Source organism: Panthera leo, chromosome C2, assembly GCF_018350215.1.
Source record: "Panthera leo isolate Ple1 chromosome C2, P.leo_Ple1_pat1.1, whole genome shotgun sequence".
Classification (NCBI taxonomy): Eukaryota; Metazoa; Chordata; class Mammalia; order Carnivora; family Felidae; genus Panthera; species Panthera leo.
In genome coordinates, this window is record NC_056687.1 from 9,387,004 (window position 1) to 9,404,217 (window position 17,214).

At 45.0% G+C, this 17,214-nt stretch overlaps 1 protein-coding gene across 5 annotated transcripts in view; it reads left to right on the top strand.

Annotated features, from left to right (window-relative positions):
• The window catches only part of SETD4 (SET domain containing 4), a 136,653-nt gene that overhangs the window by 13,315 nt on the left and 106,124 nt on the right, over positions 1–17,214 (top strand). For 3 of the 5 annotated variants that reach the window (XM_042955255.1, XM_042955256.1, XM_042955258.1), the window contains exons 5-11: positions 536–624; positions 2,176–2,605; positions 4,649–4,823; positions 6,457–6,538; positions 7,421–7,501; positions 9,958–10,081; positions 10,719–10,849. In XM_042955255.1, the coding sequence (XP_042811189.1) occupies positions 536–624; positions 2,176–2,605; positions 4,649–4,823; positions 6,457–6,538; positions 7,421–7,501; positions 9,958–10,081; positions 10,719–10,849 (1,112 nt within the window). Of the gene's footprint in view, positions 1–535; positions 625–2,175; positions 2,606–4,648; positions 5,720–6,456; positions 6,539–7,420; positions 7,502–9,957; positions 10,082–10,718; positions 10,850–14,890; positions 14,935–17,214 lie in introns of those variants that run through there. The other 2 variants (XM_042955257.1, XM_042955259.1) reach the window with 2 other exon arrangements.

The following is a 17,214-nucleotide window of genomic DNA, read 5'->3' on the forward strand; positions in this document are numbered from 1 at the left end:
TTTCTGTATTCCTGTCTCAGTGGGAGGAAATGCAAACTACACTTTTGCGGGTAGTAAAATGCGATCCTTGTGCGGGCGGGCTGCCTTTGCTTTATCTAGTTGGCACAGGTGGTATGGAGAGTAGGCCATTGCTGGGAGCAGTCACTGGATGCACGCATTTCGCCAGATGGAATGGTTTCTGTCGTTTCCCACAGCTAGCACCGTTCCCTGGTGTAAGAAAGTGAAGGAACAATGTGATGTGAGTTGTCAAAGTGTTTCCATGTGCGCTGGTGAAAGGCTGACTGCTAGTGGATGGCAGTCAAATGAGTCACCTTTGATTGTTGTTGGGGTTGCGGTTCCTGCCATCGGAGCAGTCTCGCCTGCATCCGCTGACCCAGGGACGTGGGAGCCAGACCGCCGGTGGGTTCTGGTGTCCGTGGTTGGGTTTTGCTGGGTTCTTAGGAGGCGATCATGGACTCAAGGACTTCACTGAACTTGTACTCACAGGTCCTTCTCAAAGCGTGGGTGTTCTAAACTTTACTTTCTTTTTGGTAAGGAGGGACAGGTGATTATTTCGTTGCCTGAGAGTTGCCTGCTCACCACGGACACAGTGATTAGAAGCTACTTAGGGGCGTACATCGCTAAGTAAGTGACCGCACACGTGATTGTCTGCTCAAGTGCTTATCCTCTCAAGTCCACAGCGTCGGCAAATATGTCAACTAAGGCCTAGTTCGTTAGGACCACCCCTTCGTACACCTGATACATGTTTGTTCTCTGAAGTTTGTTCTTTATTCATTTTAAACTGCATTTTTAAGGTTTTTAATAGGCTGCCTTGGATGTGGGTTTGAATCCTGATCTATTACTTACAGAAAATGAAGATAAAATGGAAGAATAGATGTAAATCATTCTGAGTACCTTGATTCCTCGTAGCCTGTTCTCCATCGTAGTAGGTCTTGACAAATGTTACTCTTATTTTTACCCTTACTGTACATGGTTGAATTCTCTTTCAACTATGAAGAGCTGTTGACATTATGAGTTAGTTTTGTTTAGCAGAGAAGAGAGAAGGCCAAAAAAGGAGCTGAGAACTGTTTTCTGGCTTTTGTTATAGGGGGCCTCTGTTTTGGGGGACTTTTATGAGGACAGAGTGAGCAAGATCCTTAGCAGAAGGGGTTTCTAAATTATGAGGGTTGAAAGATTATGTTGCTTCTTAATCCAGGGTAAATTCTGGACTTTTAATCTCCTCAACATGTTTTTCTGAGGGCAAATGTATCTTTATTGACCTGAGTAGAAGCAAGGATACTCTTTGTATTAACATTTTCTGTATCATTCTGAAATTTTGAGTAGGATAATTGGCAGTGTAGAATCTGGACTGTGAGATTAATGAAAACTTTTCTAAATACATTCATGCAACATGAGATCTTTTTATTGGTAACAAATAAAAATACTGCATGCTGCAAGGTATAATTGGTAATAGAGTGGGTAAATTTAGGAATTAAAACGTTAGCAAATATATGATGAGTTTCTTGAATTTCTGTCTGGGTTAGTATCCTGCAGTAGAGCTTTGCAGTGATAGAAATGGGTGTTTCGCTCTGCCTGGTCTAGTATGGTGGCCATTACCCACATATGGCTATTGAGTGCTTGATATGTGGCTTCCATGATTGAGGAATTTTAAATGCTACATTTAATTAAAAAAACTAAAACTGAAATAGCTATAAGTACTCAATGGTTACTGTATTGGATGGGGCAGGTCTAGATTCTTTCCACCCATTTTTTCCCTACCACGTTTGATGCCCTTAGCCAAGTGACTTAAGTGAAACGGAGCAAAAGCTTTAAAACTGGAGAACCAAGTTGGAAGCAAAGAAGCTTTTTACAAAAAGGAATCCCTAAAAACAAAGCTGGAACTTTGGGTTAGTGAGTCAGTTGTCGCTTATCAGTGTACTTCTTTGGGGCACTTACATCAGGGTGCAATCTGGAGAGGAAAGTTTGAGGAGGCAAGAGACCCCCTGTCGGGTGCGTCAAATAAACTCCGAGTGTAGTCACAGTTTGGCTACAGTTCCTCTGGGAGCAGAAAACACCCCGGGGTATCTGTGTCTCTAGCTCATTCCATATTTTGAATAAAAGTAATTCTTTTAATCTGCCTTTTAATAATTTAATAATTTAATAATTTAAATTATGTTTGGCTTCTCATTTTAACAGATGGCGGCCTCCTCCATCTCCTCTGCTGGCTCTGTGTACCTTTCTGGTTTCAGAAAAGCATGCTGGGGACCAGTCCGTCTGGAAACCTTACCTAGAGATTTTACCAAAGGCCTACACCTGCCCCGTTTGTTTGGAGCCAGAAGTGGTGAAGCTTTTTCCCCAACCTTTGAGAGCAAAGGCCGAAGAGCAGAGAGCCCGTGTGCGAGAGTTCTTTTCTTCCTCCAGAGGCTTCTTCTCTTCCCTGCAGCCTCTGTTTTCCGAGGCCGTCGGGAGCATCTTTAGCTACCGTGCCCTCCTGTGGGCCTGGTGCACGGTCAACACCAGGGCCGTGTATGTGAAGCAACGGCAGAGGCGCGACTTTTCCGCGGAGCCAGACACCTGTGCGCTCGCCCCGTACCTGGATCTGCTGAACCACAGCCCCCGTGTGCAGGTGAGCAGTTGACGAGGGCGCAAGCTCTGTTCGGACAGGAGGGACTCTGACGTGTAGAACCTGTGACTTTGAAACCATAGAGAGGGGTGTTGTTGGTGTTAGGTAAACCTGCCTGCCACCAGCTAATTTTCTGTCCTTTCTCCCAGCCCCGTTTTCCCTTTGTGGCATCCCTTTTTTTTCTGCTGTGTTTTCCCCCACAGCGCTCAGTGCTGTCCCCTGGATGACCTTAACCAGCAGCCACCCACGCTCACCTTTGGTGCAGCGTCCTCCTTCTCCTGCCAGCGTGGGGGCTGAGGTCCAGATTGCTGCCCTGTTCCCTCTCGCATGTGGTGGCATTGCTGTCAGCGTTGACCTTTGCCACGATCACTGACTGACTTACGACCCCCTCCGTGAGCTGTGTGAGGACGGGGACTATGCCTTGTTCTGCCCTGTAACCACAGTGCTCGTTGCGGGGCCGGGCACCTAGTGGGCATTCGATAAACCTTTACTGAATGGATGGATATCTGTGGGGAAATGGAGTTGGGGAAATATTAAAGAAACCCTCTTTGGGAGGTAGTCCTAGATCTCGTCCCCAGCCCTTTCCCCCTGTGGCACATAACGGAGATGATGATGTTTGTAGGCTTGCTGGGGTTAAGTGCCTGGCTTCGAGGGCAGAGGTAGCCACGTGTCAGCTTACCTGTAACCTGCTCAGGGTACACGTGAGATACACTGGCTGGGCCCTTGCCCATGCTGTTCTCTTCATACTCTACCCCATACGGAGAAGATCGATGGCATCTGGTTAGCCCACATGCCAGTGAGAGGCGAGCACAGGGAGGCCTGTACTATGCTTTCTTAGGCCGAGGCAGTCTCCTTGCCTGTCTGCTTGTTCTTTTGTAGAAATATGCGTTTCTGGCGGTATTAAGAGAGGAGGTGGAAGCTAGATGGGTGTGTCTGTGATTGATGTCAGTGAAATAATGTTGGGGGCATGTGGTGTAATAGGATGCTGGACACAGGGACTGAGTCCTCATTGGCCTGACTTTATTTGTATTGGGCTGTTAGTGCATTTGTGCTCTAAACTAGTGATTTCACAGCCAAGTGTAGGGGCATCACAAACTACGGCCTGTGGGCATGTGGCCCCAGGGCTCTGGCAAAGCCTGAAATATTTGCCCTCTGGCCCTCTATGGAAAAAAGATGGCAGGTCCTTGGTCTAAAGAGTTGCAGCTGGCTTTTGGCCCATAACTCGAGACCATAGCCCTCATCTGTTGTGCTGCAAGCTGGCAATTTCAGCCTGTTGCTGGTCCTTGCCCTCACTGGGATTTACTGCTTAGTATGGAGGCCTCCGTGCCTGTACCCACTCCTTATTGTGGAGAGCAGGTAGGTCATCTTTTCCTTTCTCATCTATTAACTAACAGAATTGTCACAAAATCCACGTGATTGTGTCAACCGATATCCTGCTGCTCAAAGGCTGTGAATTGTAAAACCTGAAATTCATGTGCTGCCTTGATGTCTTTGGGTCTCACAGGGCCCCCCAGAGGCTAGGCTGATTTCCCCACCCCCCGCGGTGGCCCCATCAGCTAGACTAGAGCACCCCACCTGGCCTCAACCTAACGGGTTTCACCTTCCCGCCAGTCCTTGAAACTATTCAAGCAAGCAATCACATCTTCCCATGAGAGCCAGGGGGTCACCTCTCGTTACTCCAGATCCTGCTCCCCATGGCCCCTGCTGGTCACACTGCTCCTGAGTGTAGCCCCCGGTTAGCCCTGTGTGGCTGGTGTGTCCTTATTGCTGTATATGTGACTGGTAAACGGCTGTCAGTCTTACCTGTCCATTGTCAGGTGTCATGTGTGCAGCCATCCCGAGAATCCTCGGGCAGGACCCCCTCTCTTACGGAGGGGTGACGTGGAGGCAAACAAGAGGCCCTGGTGCAGGTGTGGTTTTTTCCACGGGTGGTTAGATTCAGTGATGAGTGTTTGAAAGCTGCATCTGCCGTAAATTAATACAGTAACTTAATATTTTTAGTTGTATGCTTGGCTTTAAAAAAACTTGAACAATTTTCCTTTCTAGGTAGAAGCGGCATTTAATGAGGAAACTCGCTGTTATGAAATTAGAACAGCTTCAAGCTGTAGGAAGCATGAAGAGGTGTTCATCTGCTATGGCCCTCATGATAATCAGCGACTGCTCCTGGAGTATGGATTCGTTTCCATCCATAATCCTCACGCTTGTGTTTATGTCTCGGAAGGTTGGAATCAACTTTGTTCTTACTAAGATGATATAACTCTTTTTTCCTCCCCATCTTGGGATATAGTTTTTTTAAGTTTTAGTAAAAATGGCAGAACCTTAACATACATACCATTTATCTTCCCTTAGATAGGGCCAGTGAAACAACAAAGCCTCATCGATATCGAGGATAGGAAGAACTGAGAAAAGTTGTGTTGGGTTAAGTCGGACAGTAGAACAGAAGAAAAGGAAAACCGCTGAGGAAATGAATATAATATTGAAAAGATGAGAAGAAATAGAAATGTTTGTACTGAGACATTGTCACTGTCACTAAATACAGGATAGATTGGAGAGCAAAACATAAAAATTTATTTAGGCACCTACTGCATGAGGCACTGTGGTAATCACAGGAATAAATCTTTTACATAGTCCTTATTTTGGGGTGTTTAATGTCATGATGAAATCTTGATTTCATTTCTATTTTTTGCGGCCTACTAATTAGCCATCACTGGTATTACTATTTAAAAGAAATAATTGCGCTATTAAATTTATGCTGTGGAAATTCCAAATGTAATATTAATAACAGTACATAGAAAATTGATTTCTTCCCTTCTCTTGATGCAGCAGAGAAATAGTTTTCTAGGCTATGAAGAAATATGGCCAGAGGTTTACTGAATGCATAATTTGGGATAGTTTTAAAACAAGTTCTGATGGAAATGGAAACTTTTGTTCAAGGTGAAACAACTCCATCCTGTAGGCAGAATAATAATATTATTTCTCAAAATAGAAATAAAAAGGCAAAAACTGGGCCTTGCTGGGTCTCTTAGAAAACTAGCTTTGAGATTAACCTCCTGTTATCAGAATAGCTTTAATATTGATGACCATGAAATATTAATTTGTCAGTTTTGAACAAAGTTTACATTTTAGTTATTTTTACATTAAAAAATAAAAGCATACAAATATGAAGGGAAAATTAAAAAAATGTTTTTAATGTTTATTTTTGAGAGAGAGAGCGAGCAAGCTGGGGAGGGGCAGAGAGAGAGGGAGACACAGAATCCAAAGCAGGCTCCAGGCTCCAGGCCCCGAGCTGTCAGTACAGAGCCCAATACGGGGCTTGAACTCACAGACCACGAGGTCGTGACCTGCGCTGAAGTCTGACGCTTAACTGAGCCACCCAGACACCCCAAAAGAGAAATTTTAAAAACAGAAAAATCAGGCATTACCCTGTTATCCCAAAAAACTTTAATTTTTGCATGTTATTGCTTATGATCACAATCACAAATATCCAATTTTGAATTCTGGCTCTTGAAACCTTTATGTTCCAAACAATTCCTCATGTTTGTACAGCTCCTGCGTTTCTGGTCAGTGTAACTTCCCAGCATCCTGCCTAACAACCTGGTTTTGTGGGTTCATGGGCTTAGTGGGAACGTGCGTTGAGACTGTGGATGTTTGGTCCCTTGCCCTGGAATTCTTGTAGCTTTTCAGGGACCAAATAAAGATTCATTGACTTGGACTCCACTGGAGCTTTTCGATGTGAATTAGGTAAAACTGTTCACACACGTCTTGATTGTTGAGAAGGTAGAATAACTTTAGAAGGTGCTCATGTCTGTCGAATGACACCCTAAATTTCATTCTGATCTTTTTATTTTATATAGATATACTTGTTAAATATCTTCCATCAACAGATAAACAGATGAACAAGAAGATTTCCATTTTAAAGGATCATGACTTTATAGAGTGAGTGTTTCTTAAAATTATTCCTTCAGGAAACTTTGATGAGAAAATGGAGGGTAGGGTTTCTGTAGGTCTGAGATACCTCCTGACTTGTTCCAGTTGACAGGTAGGTATTTGCTGAGCATTTACTATGAGTACTAAATCGTGTTTGATGCGGGCACACAAGAGTGTAAGATACTTTTCAAGAAGAGTATTTGGGAATATAAGATACAAATTTGAAGTATTAAATGATCGAACCAAAAGAAAGCCCTGTTTATATCCGTTGGGAGACCGATGTGCCTTCAGCACGTGGTCAGCTGGGATGGCATCGGGCTGCCGCAGGCCTCGCTGGCCCTCAGTCACCCTGCGGCGTCCTGCAGGCATTCAGGGAGCAGGGCTGGCGGGGGCGGCTAGGTGATTCCACGCCAAGTGGGACACACAGGGTTCGAGGCTCTCCTTTCAGATTTTCTTCTGTAAGTGAAACCAAGTTTGAAATGATCCAGTAGCAGTGTGAGAGCAGTCTGGCTGTGGTTGCCATTTGTCTGATGCCCGGGGTGATGCGCATTCTTCACCTTTCATCTCTGGGGCCTGTGGCATGTGACCTCTTGCTCTGGCCAGGCTCAGCTCCTTATCACAATCTGTTGGAAGGTTGTTTTTTACCTTTTTTTTTTTTTTAAAGAAAGAGTTTTGTGGGGTTTTTTTGTTTGTTTTGTTTTGTTTTGACTCTGGCTTACTTCTTACGTATTTGAGGACTTAGTTTTCTCTTTTACTATTGTGACCAAGATGCCATACAAAATGTTACATAATGTTCAGCCCCTTCAGAAAATGTTTGGCTCTTCAGCCATTGCCACGGTGCCATGAAGTACTGAAATGACAGGTGTGACATTGTTTGTTCTTATGCTTTAGAAATTTGACATTTGGATGGGATGGACCATCTTGGAGGTTACTCACAGCGCTTAAGTTGTTATGTCTGGAAGCTGAAGAATTGTAAGTTTCACGTGTGTCGGTCATGAGCGGTACTTAAACCTGGACATAACCCAGGGGCTTCTTTTAGCTTAAGTTCAAACAGTCAGCCTGGGAGGAGGAAGATCTGCCATTGTGTACTGGGTGGCTTATTCTTTATGGAACTTGCCCGTGTGGTGAGTGTTTCACTTCTAAGTTTTTGCCATTTCTGGAATTCTGGTTTTAGAGTCATAATCAGAGTACGTGGCCCTGAGAACTTTTTATTCTCAGGTATTTTTCCCTGGTGACCTGCATTGTTTAGAGGAAATATTTTTAAAAAAATGCATCGTCACTGTTCAGGGGGAAGCCTCTTGAGTACCGAGTTTTTCCCTGGGGACAAATCGCTTCTTGGGGAGCTATATCCTTCCCGGGGGCAGATCCAGACCCCTGCTAAAGGAGAGGCCTTTCAATGGGGGAGGCAGGTAGAGGAGCCCCCGGTGTAGACACACGTCCTGGTTAGGCTCCTTAACATTACCTTCAGGCTGCCAGTCCCTCCCCCAGCATGGAAAGGACTGTCCGCTTATATGGCTGCGTGTTGCCTGGTCCAGGCAGCTCCTTCAGCCCGGGTCCACTACTTGGCAAAAGCTCAGGTGAGAGAAAGCACTTGAAGAGAGGACTTGCTGAAGATGGTGAGCCGGTCCTTGAGCAGTTGGGAGGACTAAATGAATTGATGCGTAGAGATAACCCTTAGCATTGTGCCTGGAAGTAGCTGGTGCTTATTCCATGGCAGCTGTTAAGATATGGCTTACCTCTTTTTCTGCAGGGACTCAGGGAGAAAACTTACTCCCCGGTCTCAACAGCAGAAAGAGTTGTGTTCATTCTCAGCAGATGGGGTGTTTTTATTTTACAGTCATTGTGGATTCTGTGTCTGATATGTTTCTTTCTCTTTATTGTTAGCTAGAAAACTCAGAGGCAAGTCTGTGGTTCCTTCAAATGTGTAGCATTTTAAGGCATGCAGTGTATCCTGGTTGTATCTTCTCCTTCTTCCTTAATATTCCTTTGTCCTGTTTTCCTGTCCATTCATCTCACCTGTTTCATCTCCTGTGTGCTCATGTTAAGGGTCTTTAAGTCCTTCTTGGAAAAAGGTACAAGTCCTTAGGCACATACCTCAAATTAAATAAAACAACAGGCTGTTTCCCAAAGGTCACCCTTGGACCGCTTTTCCTCCCTTTGACTTACTCCTAATGGTCTGGAGTGGTGTGGCAGAAGAAGCCCAAGGCCGGGATTCTGCCGGCTCTGTGTTTGCATGCTGTTTCTACCTCTCCTGAGCTTTGTCACTTAGGGTGGGTTCTTTACTGTTCCCAGTTCTCAGTTTCTTTGTGTCTAACGTGGGGATAATCTTTCTTTGCTAGGTAATTGTGAAGATTTAATTAGATGATTGTTTTATATGAAACACTGCCTAGCATCTAGTGAATATATGGAATAGCATATAGCATATCTTCCTTCCTTCCTTCCTTCCTTCCTTCCTTCCTTCCATTCATCCATCCATCCATCCATCCTTCCTTCCTTCCTACCTTCCTTGAAAACTTAGCTACTCCTGAGGTTTCAGTTGTAATCTCTAAAGCTCAAGACCTTTAAGACTTTATTCCCTGTGTGGGTTGCCAGCTGTTCTGAACTTCTAAGTGACTTGTGTATACTTCAACTCTGATGTGACACCTGTCACCTTACTTTTCCCTTCCTAAGCCATTCCACTTCAGATTCTCTGCATCCAGAATCTCTTCCTCCACTCTCTTCCTCTCTGCTTAGTGCTGCTTTCTAGCATGTAGTTTTGGCTCTGCCACCTTCTGGTTCAGATCTTGCTGTGGTTCCCTCTTGCTTAGCCTGAAGCACTTACATTCCTCTGCCTGCAGAAAGTTGGCCCCACTTGCCCCCTCAACCCCATTTCCTACATATATTTGGATTATAAAATGGGAATGACCTATGTGTACAGGAAGGCTTCATCGTAGATTGCTCCTTCCATCTTGAGAGCATTTTACTTTGTGAAACATGTTCTGTTCAGTTTACCATAGTTTAGGAAAGTCACTTGAAGAGAAGGAAAATTCTTCTGTTTCCTCAGTCCTTAGTCCTTTTGTCTGGAACTCACCTTCCTGTTCTGTCATCTGCTCTGTTTCTGTGGCTGGTGGACATGACTCCACTTACCTACGTGCCAGACACAGGATTGCGATGACAACACGGTTCAGTGCCTGCCCTCAAAAGAGCGGCAGTTGCCTTGATTCTTATTCTCGCTTGTTCCTCCTTCTTGCTTCTATACCTTGTCTGCTTCCACACAGGAGCTGCATGTGGGGGGAGGTTAGGGAATCTGTGGGGGGAGGCTAGGGAGGTTAGTGAGTTTTATTATGCTTCTAGAAAAACAGGAGAAGAGTTTGTGTGTTGTGTTGAGGTGTAAAAGCCTTCTTTTTGAGAGCCTGCTGACATTATGTTACTGAACAATTTGGTTCTAGTACATGCTGGAAAAAAGTACTTCTTGGAGAAATCATTTCAGATACAAATGAGAAGACAAGTTTGGACATAGCCCAGAAAATATGCCATTATTTCATAGAGGAGACCAATGCAGTGCTTCAAAAGGTATGCTTCTAGAATATCGCATTCTTCTGCTAAAGAAGTGTTTTGATTAAGAAGTTACCTATTTTGTACTTGCTGTTACACCTTATTTGGGCATTGTTTGATGCTTACATAGATGAACACTGGTGTAATTTCTGGGGTTTTTTTGACCGTTAGCATAGTGTTTATATTGGATAAATTTTCAAGTACTCTTTTTTTAAAAAATATTTTTATTTAGCAAATGTTTTAATTAAATGAGAAATCAACTCATTTTAATGGAAACATCACTGGGATTGAAAAATAATTTTAATGAATCTTCAAGACCTTATGCTAGGTGAAATAAACTAGAATACAAAAAGACACATACTGTGTGATTCCACTTACATGAGTTATCTAGAATGGGCAAATTCAGAGTCTACAGAAAGTAGAGTAGAGGTTACCAGGGGCTGGGGGGAGGGGAGCTGGGGAGTTGGTGTTAATAGGGTACAGAACTTCCATTAGAGACGATGGAAAATGTGGGGTGGGTGGTGGCGAGGCTCACATAACATTGTGAGTGTACTTAGTACCGTTGAAGTGTATGCTGAAAAGTGGTCAGAATGGTCAATTTTATGTTTATGTATATTTTACTGCAAGAAAAAAATAATTTTAAAATGCTTTCTAGGTTTCTCATATGAAAGATGAAGAAGTGGCTTCGACAAACCAACTAACTTTGGTAGAAACATTGTGGACAGAAGAGCTAAAGATTCTGCAGGCCTCTGCTCTGATTCTAAACAGTTTGCAAACACCTTTTAGGTAACCTCACCTAATGTGTTTGATCACCTCCTGTGGTGGGTGTGACTTCTTCACCAGTTTTAAAGGTTTATTTTGTATAGAATCATTTACAGTCACCGAGTGGTTTCTATTAAACCATTGTATACTTCTCTTGTTCCTTCTGCTTTTCTCTGTTTGTGGGATGGAGCGGTGGCCGCTTCTCAGACGATGCAGGACATCTGCAGGGGGCAGGGCAGGCTCTGTGGATTCTAGAGTGTAAGTGATGATGGATGTGTCATCCTCACAGCACCTCAAAAAATATTCTCAAAACAGACCCCAGTTTTGTAGAAAGAAGTAGGAGGAAAGCACTGCTCTGTAAGGAGAGAGGGGGCCTGAGGGGCTCTGTGTGTGGCCTTTCCCTGGGTGTCCCACTTCCCCGCTGACTCAGCAGCTGTAAAAGGGCAAGAAGTTGTGCTTTTATTCTGCTCTGATACTTTGGTTTAGAGATGTGCTGGTGGTGGGTGGCTTTGGGTGGGGAATGGGGTAGGTGGTGTGGGGCAGGCCCCAGTCCCAGCCGGGCGTGGCCCCCAGCTGCACTGAACTTGAGCAAATCACTTTGCATTTTCCCTTCTGATTTCCAACTTGAAAAGGAGATTGTGGACCCCCTATGTAGAAGGGCCAGGGACTGGGACTCGTGTTGGGTAGAGGCCCAGGTGATGCCTGCCACCTTTCGCTTTCTTGCCCTTGCTCACCAGGAACCAGGGAGCTGGCTATAGGAGGGACAGTTGGGGCACCTTCTGTGAGTTTGATTGAATGGAAGTTCAGTCATTAAATACAGGAGAGAGTAGGGCCTGCCTCAGCAGACCTCCCTCTGTGGTTTTCCAGAATGTGTTTAAGTCTCTTGTCAGACATGTTTCTTTCCCAGTCTCTTTGTGGTAGGTGTTTAACTTTTTTTTTTAAATGTATATTTATTTTTGAAAGAGAGAGACAGAGAGAGAGAGAGTGTGTTCAAGTGGGGGAGGGGCAGAGAGAGAGGGAGACACAGAAACCAAAGCAGGCTCCAGGTTCTGAGCTGTCAGCACAGAGCCCGATGCAGGGCTTGAACTTACAAACTGTGAGATCACGACCTGAGCTGAAGTCAGATGCTTAACCAACTGAGCCACCCAGGCACCCTGGTGTTTAACACTTTTATTCTGCTGCTTTTCTATCATTTTCTTGGGGGGTTGGGAGGTATAGGAGATGAATTTTTGTGCTCAGTTGGTCATTTTGAATTCAGAGTCTCTTTCTTTCTTTCTTTCTTTCTTTCTTTCTTTCTTTCTTTCTTTCTTTCTTTCATAATTATAAAAGCATTTTAGGCTATTGACTTTCCTCTGACTATGGTTTGTATATAAAGTGTGTACTTAATTAGTACTTTTTTAGTACTCAGAGTTTGGCTCAGGATTTACACTTTTCATAGCGGTTTCCTGCCTGTCAGTCAACAGTCAGAACCACTGGGAGGGAGTAGGAGCAGGTGTTCTATCATCGGTCACAGGAGCAAAATATGCCCTTACTATAAAAACTGGACTGCCATCGGAACATAAGACAATAACATTTACTAAATGTTAGCATTGCTAGATGCTAGGTGCTGTGCTCAGGCCTTGGTATGCAGAGTTTTAAGCCTCACGGTTACCCTGTGTCATGAATAGAAAGGGGAAGAAATTGCCTAAGATTGCACACTTAGTGTGCTACAGAGAAAATGCCCACTCACCCTGCCCTCGGAGGGGTCAGGGTCCACAGCGTGGGTGTGTTCGTGTCCGGGATTTACTGTGTCCTGCTGTGGGGATGGAGTTAATGCGCGTGGGCCTGCTGCCTCCACGTCAGTGGGCGTCAACCTTCCATTCGGGAGGCCCGGGCCTTCTGGCGCAGCTCTACCTCAGCGGGGACGTCTGCTGGATTCTGGGGCTCAGTGTGGGCAAACTGACCTAAAGCCATGGTCATATGTGAGCTTCCATCCTTACTCTTTCCCTGTTTATCCTTTTCAGAACCAGGGAGGGAAGAGGGGATGTTCCCTCCACAGCCCTCAACAGTCCTTGGCCCCAGGGGACGGACACGTGGAGAAGTCTTTCAGGGGCCGGAGCTGTGGAGGGACCGCCAGGCCTCTCCAAGGTTGGGGACGGACTGGGGCCAGATGGTGTAGGGGCTGCCCCTCTCGGGCATCGGTGCCCAGAGTTCGGTTTTCCCTCCCAGGTCTTGTTCTTCCGCAGCACTGGAATTCCTGTCCTTGAGTGCAGCCCAAACAAATGGGACCCACTCACCTCAGGAGACAGTGTCTGGACGTCTTTCCTTGTTCTTATATGCAGTTGGTGTTGACTTTATTTTTAAGTAGCTGCAGTGGGGAGCACCTGGGTGGCTCAGTTGGTTAAGTGTCTGACTCTGGATTTCGGCTTAGGTCATGATCTCGTGGTTCGTGGGATCAAGCTATGCGGTGGATTCTGTGCTGACAGTGTGGAGCCTGCTTGGGATTCCCCAACCCCCCCCCCCCCACTTCCCTGTTTACTCGCATGCACCTGCACGCTGCAGTGTGTTTCAGGATGTGCTATACCAGGAGTCCGCAAACATTGACCGGGCAAATAGTAAATATTTTAAGCTTTCTGAGCCATACGGCCTTTGTCCCGACTATTGCACAGCATATAGACAATATGCAAACAAGTTGAATGTCTGTGTTCCAGTAAGACTATTTACAAAGACAGGTCTTGGGCCATCGTTTGCCGACCCCTGTGCTATACCATACTTATTTTTCCTGTCCCCTATTAGTGGACATTTAGGACCTATATATATTAATATATTTACACACACATACGTATGAACTCCTACGTGAAGGTGCTTTTACAACTTTCAAAAACAAAGCCACCCTTTAACATGAACATTGTTGTGCTTTAGTTGTCCAGTGATTAGAAAAACAATAGACAATGAGAAAAGTCATTACTCACGCATTTACAAATGAGAAGTATTTCATCATCCACACCAGATCTATGTGTATTTGGAAAACTGCAGAATAAGACTTTTCCATTTATAGACCATGCTTGGTATATGTGTGCCGCAGACTTCTTGCAAAGTCTGCGGAGCTTATGGCTCCTCGTAGGGCAGTCTGGCCCACAGGGTAAACCACTGTTGACTGTGACACACAGCTGCCTTTGGCTTGTCCTCGCAAAATCATCGTGAGGGCCGGCAAAGCCAGGCTCTTTCCCAGTGGCATGATTTTCTTCCTTCTTTAGTTCACACGCCCACCCTCACACCCCTCCATTTTCTTCTTCCTCCTTTTCTGTTTGCTCCTCACTATTGCCTTGGGCATGCCTGAGGTCACTTACTAACACACCTTCTCCTCATCGGTATCTGGTTACAGAGTTTGTGGGTGGTAAGCCTCCCACTGGCCGACTTGGCCTGAGGGGACACACATTGCGAAGTTAAGGACCATTTGTCCTTATCTTTCAAGCTAAAAACAGCAGATGCACTCCTCTGACTGGGGCACTTTAAGTGCTTCTGCCTGAAGGTGGAGACTGGTAATGACCTAGGCAATCAGAGCTGTAATTCTGTGAAAATGGCTCTCACTGAACCACCTAGACACGTCCTGAGAGGGCCCATCAAGGCACAGAAATAGGGAATTTATTTTAGCTCTTCAGTTGGCAAACAGCAGCCACATTCTGTGTGATAGATTAATGTTGGGTAGTAGGTCTTATCTGGAGGAGCAAAGAATAATAAAACACAAATCGGTTTGTCAGCTGACTTTTCTTTGTTTCTTTGTTTTTTCAAGATTTTTTTAACGTTTATTTATTTTTGAGACAGAGACCGAGCATGAACAGGGGAGGGTCAGTGAGAGAGGGAGACAGAGGTCCGAAGCAGGCTCCAGGCTCTGAGCTGTCAGCACAGAGCCCGACGCGGGGCTTGAACTCACCGACCGCGAGATGATGACCTGAGCCCAAGTCGGACGCTTAATCGACTAAGCCACCCAGGCGCCCCAGTCAGCTGACATTTGAACATAGAGTTTTGTCAGGAATGCCACCCTGTTGGAAAAGGGCCTGTTTGTTTTTTTTTTTTTTTTTACAGATCCAGAAAGTCATTTGTGAATTAAAGGGAATGGAACATTAAGAGGGAACAAGCAGGCCTGAAGCATTTTTCTATAAGCCTGCCCGTGTGCCACGTACAACCTCCCCGTGTGCCACATTCTTCAGTGCCATGTGCTCTCTCTGGGGCTGTTCTGTTTCACCTTTCAGAGGGCAGCTCCCTCTCTTTGTTCTGTTACAACGTTTCCTTGAGGGGATATTTCATTTACTTTCCTTCTATAAACTATTCCGTAGTTTTAACATTAGGCTGCGAGTACATTCGTAAAAACTCACAAAAACATAGTAGAATTTAATAAAAATGCAAGGTTACCATTCACACCCACTGGGACACCTGTAATAAAAAAGATAACGTGTTGAGGATGTGGGGAAATCGGAACCCTGTGGCTCTGCTGATGGAAAGTAAGACGGTGTGGCTGCTTGGAAACCCAGTGTGGCAGTTCCTAAAAGTTTTAGCAGAGACTCTTTCTGACTTAGCAACTCCCCTCTCTCCCAAGAACTAAAAACACATGTCCACACAAAAGCGTGAACATGAATATTCATAGCACTTTGTATAGCAGTGTTTGTCACAGCATTATTCATAACAGCTCCAACCCAAATGTTTATCCGCAGATGAATGGATAAATGAGATTTTGCCATAAAATGAAATATCATTCAGGCACAGAAGGGAACAAAGTACATACATGCTGCAACATGGATGAGACTTAAAAACATGGTAAATGAAAGAACCCCGTCACAAAAGACCACATATAATTGTATTTGTATGAGGGGTGCCTGGGTGGCTCAGTCGGTTGAACGTCCCACTTTGGCTCAGGTCATGATCTCATGGTTCGTGAGTTCATGTCGGGCTCTGTGCTGACAGTGCAGAGCCCGCTTCAGATCCTCTGTCCCTCTCTCTCCTCCCCTCCCCCTCTCATGCATGTATGCTCTCTTTCTCAAATAAATATTTGAAATAAAATTGTACTTATATGAAATGTGCAGAAAGGGCAAATCTAGAGCAATGGGAAGTAGATTAGTGGCTGCCGTGGGTGGGCCAGGGTGCTGGAGGGATTGGGTGGTGGTCATCGTGTCATACATCTAAAATGGGTCAGTGGTGTAGCCTGTGAGTTACACGACAATAAAGCTCTTTTTTAAAGAAATAAGGTTAGTGCCTAATTGGTGAGGATTCTACCCCTCTTCTCACAGCTCATGCTTTTTCCAGGAAGGTCCAGAGTCTGTCAATCTGACAATGACAGTAATGGTCTGATAGCATTAGACCTTCTGCCCATGCACTGCATTGATCACCTTGTTTATCCTTACCACAACCGGTTGAGTTCATATTTTCCTGATTCTGTAAATGTAAACGTAAAGTTACTGCTGAGGTCACACAGCTGCTGAGTGGCAGAGCTAGGATTCAAACCTCGGTTGGCCTCTAGATGCCACGCTTGTAGGGTTCATACAGCAAAGACCGTGTCTGTGAAAGATGCACCCAGGCTTAGGGAGGCACCTGCTCTCACCTGATTAGGACTTTGTAAAATTAAAGTGTGGCTGGATCAGCCAGCCTTGGAAGAACATTTGGAGGGCTGAGATGCTACAGTCCTGCCTATTTAAATCCCCTCTCTCCTGGGCCTTTCTCTTTCTGCCATCTTGGAACCTGTGGAGGCCTTCTGGGAACAGGGCTCCTGGAAGGCTGTGGTCCAAAGCCATTTTTTGCTGGCTGTAAGTGGAGTCTCTGGAACCAGAGGGATCACACATGCCTTCTTAAAAGGTGTTTATGCTCGAGATGAAACTGAATTCTATCTAGGCAAGAGAGGTGCTTATGTGTACAAAGCAAAGAACAACAACACTCCTGGTGGCAAACCAAATAAAACCAGAGTAATCTGGGGAATGGTACCTCACGCTCATGGAAACAATGACATGGTTCGTGCCAAATTCCGAAGTAACCTTCATGCTAAAGCCATTGGCCACAGAATCCGTGTGATGCTGTACCCCTCAAGGATTTAAACTGACTGAAAAGTAAATAAATGTGTAGATTTGTTCTCTTGAATGAATGAATGAATGAATGAATCATTCAATCAATCAATCAATCAATCACTCCTCTCTCTCCTGGCATCTACTTTTGATACGCAAAGAGACTCCTCAGTATAGATATGGAAGAGCAGACTCATGGCCCAGGGAACCTGTCTTCAAAAATGACAACTCATTCCCTGAGAGGAGGTGTTATTAACCACACTTTATAGAAGAGCAGACAGGTTCAGAGAAGGGAGGTAACATGGCCAAAGGTATTCAGCAGGTGAGTGCAGAGCCATGTGGGGTGGGGGTGGGGCTACC